Here is a 12,283-nt window from a genome sequence, read left to right as displayed (position 1 = left end):
TAAATACACCTTTATACTTTATAGTTAAACATACATTAAGTCACTAATGTTCCTTTCTTTATACTACTATCCATGTTTCCAAACAATATACTTATTTCTTTATACTACTATCAATGTTTCCAAACAATATATTTTTTATACTACTATCAATGTTTCCAAATAATACAATAATTAATCTTAGTTATTTTATATCTATCATTTTCTCTTTAAAATTTTGTAGAAACGTCATAATTTCATAAATTGCAAAATAGTGAACTTTAAAATTTCGATTATAAGATTACAAATTATGAAACTATTACAATTTAAATCCAATTAGATTACATATCGGTCATCAATCAGTTCAATCGGTTAGTCTCGGGTTTTAGTGATTTTTAATATGAATATTTTAAAAACATAAATTGAATTGTCAGATCTCCGGATTAACCGGTATAATCACAATCGGGTTGAATTTAAAAATATTGATTTAAATGCAAAAATATTTTAAATACACACTCTTTTAAAATAACCAAAATATTTGTTAAATTATTAGTGAATTTTTTCATCGTAAAATATCCCGCGCTTCAAAAGCGCGGGTCAAAATCTAGTTAATATTAGTCATCATTCAAACTTAAGTTTAAAGTATAGTAAGAAGAGATAGAAGCATGAAACTCAACTTAGAAAAAATGATGTATGTAAAAGTTCTGATGATGGTAATAGCGATATGTTTCGTGCCCATCACCTACAGTAATAGAGCCGAGGCACCCGCTGGTGATGTAGCGGAGGCACCCGCTGGTGATGTAGCCGAGGCACCCGGAACCGACGCATTCAACAATGGTTGGTATGACGCACGAGCCACATTTTACGGTGACATCCATGGTGGAGAAACTCAAAGTAAGTTTTCAGTTACTCGTATATTTTTAGAATCTGTTTATTGAAACTATTGTTCTATTTTGCTAAGGACTTGCACGGGAAAAATATAAATATATTCAGAATTGAGAATTGTCTTTTGCACAAGAAACTTTTTGACTAATTCAACACCGTATAGGCTGAGTCTTTTTTAAACGCTAATTAATTTCAGCATATGTGATCTCATCATCATATATTTTCGAAAGTAAATATGTTAGTTTTTCTGCATAATATACTTTTACAAAGTAGTATAACGCAAACACCAACATAGTTTTTCCTTCCGTTTACGTATTGCGTTTTCAGTAGTCAAACGAAAAAAAAAACAAGAATAAACAAACAATCAAATACATAATATTTTTTGCTCAAAAAACATAATATTGATTAATTATTACATGCTCACATTTTCATTATATATTCAATAGTGGGAGCTTGTGGATACGGTGATCTATTTAGACAAGGCTATGGTTTAGCCACGGCGGCGTTGAGCCCGGCGCTCTTCAACGAAGGCTATACGTGCGGGGCTTGTTACCAGATCATGTGCACGCGTGATCCACAATGGTGTTTGCCCGGATCCATAAAAATCACAGCTACAAATTTATGTCCAGCAAATTACACCAAGACGACAGACATATGGTGCAACCCACCACAAAAACATTTCGATCTCTCATTGCCAATGTTCCTCAAGATCGCCAAGTACAAAGCTGGGGTTGTCCCGGTTAGATACAGACGTATTCCTTGTACGAAAAAAGGTGGTGTCAGATTCGAAACCAGCGGAAACCCTTATTTCTTAATGATCTTGCCGTACAATGTAGGAGGAGCCGGAGATATTAATGCCATGCAGATTAAAGGAAGCAAGACCGGATGGATAAACATGAGGAAGAATTGGGGACAGCACTGGACCACCAATATTGTGTTGACCGGACAAAGTTTATCATTCACGGTTAAAACAAGTGATGGAGTTATTAAGCAATTTATAAATGTTGCACCAAAGAATTGGGGATTTAAACAGACTTTTGATGGAAGGATTAACTTTTAGGAGACTGATTTGAGTTTTGTTAGCTATGTCTTACAAAATTATACAGATGTATCAGTTGCAAAATTTTCAATAATTAAACAGACAACACTAATAAATGAGATTTTTATTTACAAATATATTATGTGTTGACTGTTGAGATCATGCATTTGGTTTAAGCGTCAACATCAATAGTCTTTTGATCATGCATAACTATTCAACCTTTTTTACAAAGTTTATGTTTTTCCAACTCATAAGCAGACTCCCAAGTCTCAAGTATAAGAGCACCTTATCACAATTAAGTAAATGTGATTTAATATATTAAGATAAAAAAACACAATAATAAAACATATATAGCGGCAACACTTGTATAAACAAGTAGACGACAAGTCTTGGTCTACTATCAAACGAGAACTAGATTACATATATAAGGAGTATACGACGGTCTATTATTTATAAAGAACAAAAATAAATGTAGTGTTAAATAAAAAATGTACCATGTGTTGTAAAAAGATTAATACAGGACCAAAGAACATTTGTGTCTAAACAGTTAAAACCTGAAGGAGCTTTAATGTGATTAAAGAGTCTTAAAAGCATGTTTTCATTTCCAATCAAGCATATCAAGAAGCCACAAAACCTCTTCTTTAGTCTCAGCAACATCACAGAAATCCAACTGAATCCCGAAAACGTCGAGAACCCCATCGTTTATATTCTCAGCATCCATGAAAAGCAAAGAGACCCATGCTCGTATCCCAGAGACAAAAGGGTAATAAGGAGATAAGTCGAGATACTCAAAAGCAAGAGCCCGGTACGACGAACGGTCGATATACTCAAAGACAGACCGGTTGATTATCCTAGCAACCTTGTCCGAATCATTCCTTCCCACAAGCATAGAGACACTCACCGTCTGGTTTAACGGAATAGTGAATCTTGGCTCAGCGGGAACAACCATTTTGTAATCGGGTTTCGCCAAGTGAATCCTAAGAACGTTGCTGATTCCTGATGGCAAAGCTTTGATCCCGGTTTCCATCGCAAGACCGGGTATTAAACCGGAGTAAACCGGTTTATCTTCCGACCAAATGTCGACGAAGAACTCCAAGTTCTCGAAGGAGAGTCTTGGAGGAGGGAGGGTGCGGTTTAGCCTCCGTTTGCTACACGTTTGAAACATCTTGTAGTATGTTCCCGTGAGGGGAGGTTTGGTTCGTTTGCAGACGGAGGGCCATTTCTTGGCGCATTGACATTTCCAGTAAAAATCGTCCTTTGCTACGTGTCTCCACTGTTTGCTGACACCCATACAAGCTGCTAGATCTTCTCCTTCAAGCAATGGAAAAACATTCTTCAAGACTTCTTCTGTGAACATCTTCTGCTCAACAAAACCACACACACAAAAAACAGTGACCAGTTTGGTTGGTTTAATCAAAAATATTCAGACAGATGATCGAACTACTTTCAGACAAGTGTGAACATCAGAACAGAACCTGATTGATTCTGTGATCAATTTTCTTCAACAAAAGCTTTGAACTTTAAGATCAGACCAGAATTATCTAATTGGGTAAATCGAATCTTCGATTTTAATACAATTACAAGTAATCGACAACTTTTTCTTTTTAATTTCAGTATTTTTTTGTGAAGACGAGCGAGATCCGTATCGTAAGGTTGAAATAAAACATGATCATGGTCAAACGAACAAGAATCAGAACGCCGTCAGCTTTCAGATTCAGCAATATTCAAGAAAAAAAAACTAACCTTTCACAAGATCTGGGGAGGCTGAACCTGGATGATCATATAGATACGATGCTGGAAGAATCCTTTGCTGGGCAATTAAGGGAAACGGAAAGCAAGAAAATGCATCGGTAAGTCTGTAGAAAATTTAGGAAAATTAATTAGAAAAAAACTAAATTAACTAAATGGGCCTTAGCCCATTAATCTAGCCCAAGCTCTGGATTTGAAGTGTTTCTTTCGGGTGTAATTCTCCGTGGGTGTAAACTAATTCACGCTAAGAATAAACATGTCAGTTTTTTCTTTTGTGGAAGCCCCATTGGTCCAGTGGTTTGATTAAAGGTTCAATTACTTTTACACCCGGAGGTTTTGGATTCAAATCCCAGAAAATACCAAATTATGCAGATTATGGAGAAACAGGTTACAGAAAATCTTCAGCTTGGTGCAGAGCGTACCATCGAACATGGATCTCATAGGACGGCTCAGAGTGGTGCAGTCAGGCGTGTATTCTCACAAGGTGGTAGAATTGTCGGCTGTAAAATCGTCTTTGTAATATTCTCATCGTTGTAATAGCATAATTAATTGATAATAATCGATCCAGACGTTTAAAAAAAAGAATAGACATATCAGTTACGGCGAAAGTCCGCATCCGGAATCCCCCTGGCTCTAAAAATTATTGGATTTGAGTTTAGTTTTATAAGCCGGACTAAACCCATTTGGACTTTAGATATTTTGAGTTTAAGCGTGTTTGGACTAGGAATACCTCGAAAACCCGAAACTTTGTATTTTACTTTAGATATTATCATTCTTGGAATCAAAACCTTTATTAGTATTAACATGTTATTTTAATATTTTTAATCCAAACTCTAATAAAAAAATATGAAAAATATAAGGTGTCAATGTATCTTACTGTTTGATCATTACAAATGTCATATTTTAAATTTTTTCAAATGTAACTTCTTCTTTTATAACATAGTTTAAAAAAAAAAAAGTCTGAAACGGTTAATCCTATTTATCATAAATTTTTTTTCTCTTATATGTTTAGTTTAAATTTATTTTTGATTATTTAAATCTTATTAAATTTAGTTAGTTTATAATATATTTTTAAAGCATACGAAAAAGTAAAATATTTTTGATAAAGAAGAAAAGTTTAAAATCACTTTACATTCTTTTAAAAAAAGTTAAAACTAATTTTTTAATGAAATTCATATGTACTAAAACGTTAGAAATGATAATGACAAATTATTTTTCGGAAAAATCTAAAAAACCCGAAAAACCCTATAACCCTATAAGAGCCGGCGGGGCTTTGAATTCTAGACCCAAAATATTTCCGGATCGGACCGGGCCGGGTTCAAATATTTGCGGATTTGGGGTAGTCCGGGCTTAAATATTTACGGACTTAGCGGGAATGGACCGGGCCGAATCGGGCCAGTCCAAATTGGCACCCCGGCCCGGGCCAGCCCGAATTGACACCCTACCTAAGAAGACCACCTGATCTTCAGCTCTTAAAAAGAAGGTAAAAAGTCTTGTGTTGATTATTATTTTTGCATGGTGTAAAAGTAACACGACTCACCAAGGTTGACCAAACGGTTAGAATGGGTTAGGTAAACAGTTAATATTAATAGATAACAGATTTTTCATTCGTATTTTGTTATGATAAATAAGCCACAATTAAAATACCTAAAACAAAATTACTGTCTTTTAAAATGTACTACTAGATTTTGATCCGCGCTTAGAAAACGCAGGTTTTGTCGAATATAAATAAATATTTGAAATTGTTATATATTTATGTTATATTGAAAGGGAAAATATATTTAAAACTATATATGAATTATTTTATTATTTTTTTTGTAAATACATTCTTATATAACTATTTTCAGACCTGATATATTACCCGGATTCGAGAGACCAAATCAAAATTGATTTGAAAATATATGTTTGGTTCAGAAGCGGATCGAGGGTAAATACCTATTTGATATTTTCTGGACCTGTGGGTTTTGGTTTGAGTCTGCATCGGGTTTCTGTTCGAGTCTAGGTCTTGCTCGAAACCCGACCGGATATCTAAAATACCTGAAAATGTTTTGTGTATATTAGATATATTTGGATATTTTGAATGTATTTTCTGTTTTATAAATAATTTTAATGTTTTGGATTTGGTTTTAGTTATAGTTTCAGGTTTTGAATAAAATTTTAAAATTTAAAATTATATTTTGGGCATTGGGGTAAAAATTTAAGTGTGTTTTTTGGTCATATGTCAAATTTCGGATAAAACTTGATGGAGGTGGGAAAGGGGGCAGTTTGGTATTTGAATATCTTCATGTATGTGTTTGGATTCTTGGGTACTTTTGAATTTTCAGATATTTCAATTTTTTTTGGAATTTAAATATCCGGATCCATGTATTTGAAAATTTGGAAACACCTAGTAACTAATATTTTAAATATTTTTTGTAAACGCAGAAATTATTTTTTTGTTACATTAAATTGTACAATTTTATAAAGATGTCTTTTGTTATTTTATTTGAATTAAATTATTTTGTTTTTGTATATTTATGGTAAATATATTTTTATAATATAGAGATGGCTCGTTGAGTATAGATTCAAGTAGATTATTACTATTTTGAATATACAAACCGATAGTTTTTTTTTTTTTTTTTGTTCAAACAAACCGATAGTTAACAATATGATTTTAGGTGTTCTCCCAAAACTAAAGAATGCTATATGTTATTATATATAAATAATTAAATGAATCTGTATACTTTTGACCCGCATGTTTTCATATGATTTTTTAAAAAGCGTTTTAGTTTTTTTTTACTATAAATTAAGTTAATAGAAGTACACCACAAAACTCAAGTTTTTATTATTATTAAACTCATTTATTCTGGTTAAAAATTATCACTTAGGACTTTCATATGAAACTAAGCACATCGAATGTAATATAAAAACTTTACTATATATTTTAGTTGATAATATAGAATGAAAATCCTTTTAATATTTTATATTATATTTGGTGAATATAAGAACATTATTCATATTTTAAACCGAAACTTTAAAAATCTGAAGGAATAATATATATTTAGTATATGGTTTTAGTACAGTATGAGACATACTATAGGAGTTGCATAAAAGCATAATTTTACCAAAAAGAAAACATAAAAAGCATAAGTTCTTGTAACTCCACTTTTAAACTCCTTAGTTCTATCATTTATGTGGGTAAATTAACGTATGATTCATCAAATACCAGAAGTGAACATTAATGACTACTGTGATAAATAACTATGCTAGAATTATATTTTTGTTAACAATTACGGTAGAATATTGATATAAGTAACAAAGGTTGTTGCACCACAATTTTAAATAAGTAAAAAAGTAATTATAGAAGATTTGGTTGTTGAATGTTCAGAAAAAAAAATCGGTTGATTCTTTTAATAAGTAATACAGATATAGAATTAAAAGCAACATTTTAAACTGATCAAGGTAAATATTGTTAGAAAAATATATGGTAATATATTGTTAGTCTATATTTAAGGTAATACCAAAATATTAGTAGTCTAATGAATAAGTCCAAACAACTTTTATAAGTAGATTTTTCAAGACTGATTCTCTTTTAATAGTATAGATTTTTGGTAGTCTCAAGCCAATTGCTCGTAATTTTAGATCACTGTTTCACAAAAGCCTGTTGCTTATTGTGTTTTTGCTCGACCAGATTTGAGACAATTGCTCACTTTTCTCAAAATCTTTTGTCATCATGTTATCTGATTACTATCTTCCACATCAACCTTTAATGGAACAAACTAGAGATGTTAAAACGGGCCACCCACGTCTATTTATGCCCTGCTTATTTCAGACCCTGCCTATTTAGATCCTGTAATTTAAGTTCATTTAGACCCTGTAACTTAAACTCATTTATCTACATGCCCTTTTAAACCTGTTTAGTTTGGTACTGCCCGTTTAAGTCTGTTAGGCCTGTTTACTTTTCTTTTTTGTGAATTCCAATTTTCTCAATAAACTTTTGTTATATTTTAATATAGTTTCAATAGTTTTTATTTGATTTCAAAACTTTATAAAAATAGAAATGCAGACTAAAGCAAAGCTTTTGCTAAATAACTTTTTGGGCAGAAGTTTTGTTAAATATTAATATCATAAAAATATTAACAAATTCTAGTAGATTTTAAAAATAATTATAACATACTTAAAAAAGGAAACACAAACTAAATATAATATAATTATTTTGCTTCAAAATACACAAATTAAAAAAAAGTTAATGAGCTTTTTTAAACATCTTTAATTTCGCTTTAAATAAAACTTAAAAAATCATAAACATATCTAAAAGGGTACTCATTTATTTAATAGATACTAGATTTTGACCCGCCCTTTAAAGAGCGGATATATTTTTGTTTTAATTTAATTATCATATTTGTGTTTTCTTTGTAATTATATTTGTATTTTTCTTTATAATCATATTTATGTATAAATATTAATCAAAATATATTTTATTAAATAATAGCAATTTAAAAATTGATCCAGTATACGTTCGATTAAGGCTGGGTTGTCGGTCGAACACGCCAACCCGCGGTTTCAATTTTATTTGGTCAAAAATACGACCCGCACAACCCGCAAACAAATAATTTATACGACATCCGCCCAATTTAATTTTGTGGTTATCCGCGGGTTATATAAAAATATTTTTATAATCAAAATTCTTTTTAAAAAAATTAAATTGTTTTTTTTAAAATACCATATTTTAAAAAAATTGTTTACTTTTCTTTTTATTTTTATTTTTTAAATACTTTTCGGATCGTTAGGTACCCGCAATCTAAAATCTACCAACTCACACCCACCCCAAATAAAATATTCATAACCCGCATTCGCAAATCGATTTTTTTTCAAATAGTTGAACCAAATTTATGATCCGCCCTTAAAAGGATGGATATATTTTTTGTTTTATATTTTTTAAGAAATATAATTTTTATAAAATCGAGGTTATAACCAATTATATCTCTGAATATTTAATTTTCTCTAGGATATATTTAAGTTTTCTCTCGCATCTCTGAACCTATAAATATAGCTGCAAAAAATATACAAAATTCGAAATTGAGATTAGTATGATAAGGCGTTTGATATAAATAGGCCTTTAAAATAGAAATTTAAATTCCATGATAAGGAGTTCGATATACAAAAAATATGACATTCCTAAAAAAATAAGAATTTATCATTATGGAACTTTTTTTTGTTGTTGTTGCAGTTATATTTTGGCATATAAACAATTATATATAGATTGTTTCAGTTATATTTATAGGTTCCATGTATTTTTTAAATTGGATTCAACTATTATCAATTGGTCATACTGTTAAATTAATATGATAGATTTTTGATAAGATGTTACACAGTATTAGAAAATTTAATTTGTTGCTTTATATATTATGGCTTTTGAATATAACTAATATTTATCAAATTATTTATTAAAAATCAGTGAGATACTGAGATTGTTTTTTTTTTTGCTGAAATTTTAAATTGATTATCAACAAAAAGAAAAAATACAGGCCACTAAGGTTTATGCTCTCTCATGAGATACAAGTTTAAAAAATAGTGAGAAAAATGGATTTCAAATACAACTAACAGGCTCGAGAGAGCCAGCGTTGCATCATGTCTCCATAAAAGCTCGGCTTCCGCTTCCGCAAAGAGGTGATTCTGTTCTTGATGGTTTTGTCGATGTATCGTACCAGTTGACTCGTGCTGAAGGGAGAGCCCTGGTGGCGCCTGCTATTCCGCTCACGCCAAATACTATGAATAGTAGCTTGTAGTGCAAGCTTGAGGAGACAGGTATAGTTAGAGTCCTTTAAATAGGTTTTATCTTATTAGTTTTTGAATATATGAAGATATAGTTTCTAATTTCTTTATTTTTTCTAAAATAAGTTGTTCAGTATTACGAATATTTCTTTAATATTCAAAGATATCTCAATCAAAATATAAAAAACTGTATATTCAAAATCCATAATTTAAGGGGTATATTATTTTAAAATTTATAAATGTTTCCCATATTTTCTCAAATCTAAACAAATTTTGCTATATTTCAGTTAAGTATATTTCTTGTTAACTTTAATTAATCCAAATTAATATATTTTAAAACTTTTTTATAAGTAATATAACTAAATGCGTGTATTTATAATATTGATACTAACATTTCATAAACATGTGTAGATCTATACAATATGGTGGTCACCAACATTTATAAGTTAATAATTTAATATTGTAAATATATAACACCTATATGTATTACGAATAAAGGATAAACTTCTTCTGGATTTTATGTAAAACTATACAACTAAAATTGTCACGAAATAATTGTATTCATATATGTAGGTCAATCTCATTTTCATAAACAATTTGGTGTGACATAGTTTACTCACGTTTGATGTTATATGGACATTAAATTCATGTTAATGTAGTGGAGTAGATTTAGGAAATATTTGCTTGTTTAGTTTAAATAATAAATTAATTCAGATGCCATATACTTGTTTTATTTAATATTCTGAAATAGAAAAAATACTACACAAAAATAGGTGATGGTTATCTGTGATTTATTAAAAGAAAACAAAACATTTAATCAAAAGCATAACTTAAAAATAAGTCAATGGCAGAGAACGTAAATAATATTGAAACAGAAGGTCACCTCAAAAAAGGTCTTCTGTTTTAATAGTATTGATTCCCGCAAACGAAACGGACTTACCCGTTTAAACCCGTTTATTTTTACATGATAATAAACGGACCACGGGTCAGCTCGTTTATACTAAACTCGTTTGAGCCCGTTTAAATATCTCTAGAACAAACTATGAATGGTGAGCAAATGCGATGTGGAACGCATTTCATGCCAAAAAAAAATTGAACTTTATTGATGGACTCCTTCAATGTCTACAACTTGGCACTAACCATTACAAGTTGTTGGAAATCATAAACTGTACGATGGTGGTATTAGACACAAAGTGTCTCACATCAGTAGTGGGAATGGATCCTAAACAATATTTAAATAGATATGCCATTTTTCTTATCACCAACTTGTTTTACGTTGGAAATCCATCTATTTTAATATGGTATCAGAGTCTGATCCATGCATCCAACCCGATACACATCGATCTGGTCCAAAGTTGGCCCATCGATCTGGTCCAAAGTTGGCGCATCGATCATTGCCCCAAGTTGGCCCATCAATCTTTTTCCGAACATTCCAAGATTGTCGCTTAAAGAGGCATCGTCTCGACGGGGTGTATTAAATCACACATCCGTAGTTGGAAAATATCCTAAGAAATATATGAAATAGATAGACCACTCCTCTTATCACCAATTTGTTTTAGGTTGGAAGTTCATCTAGCTTAACATTGTATCAGAACCCGATCCACACAGCACACAAAATTGGTCCATCAATCTTTGTCTGAACATTTCGAGATAGCCATCATCTCGATAGAACGTAGTAGACACAAAACGTTCCACATCAAGAATTGGAAGGGATCCTAAGAATATATATAAAATAGATGAGTCACTCCTCTTATTACCAATTGGTTTTAGATTGTAAATCCATCTAGTTTAACAGGTGACAGCTACATTTATTTTTTGGGAGCTTGACAATCGGTTATAATAAAACCGATTAATAAACGCTAAAAGAGGACAGAATAGTGAAGCATGGGAGACAAGAGCAAGGATGTCAAAGTACTGGTCACATTTACTGGCTCAACAACTTACCCCTCGTGTTTAGTCTTAGGGTACCTTATTTCCCCACCAAAATGTCAATATTTATATTCCTTCTTCTTGATATTTTTTAAAAGAAAATATAAGGAATAAAGTGAAAGTATGTTGAGAGTGACGCTAAAAAATTGTGACACATGGAATGTTGATATTATCAAAAATAAATGGATACTTTTTTTTTTTGAAACCTTTTTTCAATAAATGGATACTTTACCTGTAATAATGTTATATGAGTAAATACAATAGAAAACATGGGTTTTAAAAAAAAAAGAAAAAGAAAAAAGAACATGCCTTTGAGTGTTTTCTAATTGTAGCTTTAAAAATTGAAAGTAACAAACATTTATGCAATTGTGACGTAAATTGTGTGTGAAGAAGTGCTATTTTTAACTCACAAAGGTATATTGGATTGTATTATACATGTAAAATAAAGAAGAGTGTTTCGGTAAAAAAATATTAAGAAAGGTATGAAAGATATTATCATTAGCCTTAGTTAAGTTATTTACAAGTTACTATAGTTTGTTACCAAAACGTTCTTTTTAATGTTAAAAAGCGTTCTTTTTATTTGTTATGGATGATCACCCCTAGAAGTGGGCGTTAGAGCACCGTTCGGGTTCGAATCGGGTATTTTAGATTTTCGGGTATTTTGGTACAGAGATATAAAACCCGTTCGGGTACTTTTTATTTCGGGTCGGATTCATGTATTTTTAGTTCGGGTTCGGTTATTTCAGATTAGGTTTGGATATTTAGACTTTAAAAGAAAAAAAATTATTTTTAAATTTCTTGTATTTAAAAATATAGATTTTACTTAACTGATTTTTCTATTTTTTTATAGATTGAATGATTAATAGATTTGAAGATAATATTTCAAATATATATATATATATATATATATATATATATTAATTTAGCTATTGTTTTTAAATTTTGGATATA

At 30.7% G+C, this 12,283-nt stretch overlaps 2 protein-coding genes across 3 annotated transcripts; one reads left to right on the top strand and one right to left on the bottom strand.

Annotated features, from left to right (window-relative positions):
* The first annotated feature begins 641 nt into the window (after positions 1–641).
* On the top strand, positions 642–1,921 carry LOC108830001 (expansin-A22-like). Its single transcript, XM_018603614.1, has 2 exons — positions 642–870; positions 1,308–1,921. Exons 1-2 carry the CDS (start codon positions 642–644, stop codon positions 1,919–1,921), a joined length of 843 nt encoding a protein of 280 aa, XP_018459116.1.
* Positions 1,922–2,325: 404 nt separating this feature from the next.
* LOC108829996 (F-box protein At5g39250) lies at positions 2,326–3,764 on the bottom strand. 2 transcript variants are annotated; one of them, XM_018603609.2, is made up of 2 exons: positions 3,644–3,764; positions 2,326–3,260 (listed from the first exon to the last, which is right to left on the bottom strand). In XM_018603609.2, exon 2 carries the CDS (start codon positions 3,255–3,257, stop codon positions 2,499–2,501), a length of 759 nt encoding a protein of 252 aa, XP_018459111.2. In that variant the 5' UTR covers positions 3,258–3,260; positions 3,644–3,764; the 3' UTR covers positions 2,326–2,498. The 2 variants fall into 2 exon arrangements, with proteins under 2 accessions (XP_018459111.2, XP_056863300.1); XM_057007320.1 differs by having other exon boundaries at positions 2,326–3,494; positions 3,644–3,742.
* Positions 3,765–12,283: the final 8,519 nt, after the last annotated feature.

Source organism: Raphanus sativus, chromosome 4 (assembly GCF_000801105.2).
Source record: "Raphanus sativus cultivar WK10039 chromosome 4, ASM80110v3, whole genome shotgun sequence".
In the NCBI taxonomy this organism is placed as follows: domain Eukaryota; kingdom Viridiplantae; phylum Streptophyta; class Magnoliopsida; order Brassicales; family Brassicaceae; genus Raphanus; species Raphanus sativus.
The sequence above is the reverse complement of the archived record's forward strand: the minus strand, read 5'-3'. Positions and strand labels throughout refer to the sequence as shown.

Coding starts and splice junctions, on each gene's coding strand:
- LOC108829996 (XM_018603609.2), bottom strand. CDS start 3,257: ATGTTCACAGAAGAAGTCTTGAAGAATGTTTTTCCATTGCTTGAAGGA.
- LOC108830001 (XM_018603614.1), top strand. CDS start 642: ATGAAACTCAACTTAGAAAAAATGATGTATGTAAAAGTTCTGATGATG. Junction 871..1,307: donor CCATGGTGGAGAAACTCAAA/GTAAGTTTTCAG, acceptor TATATTCAATAG/TGGGAGCTTGTGGATACGGT.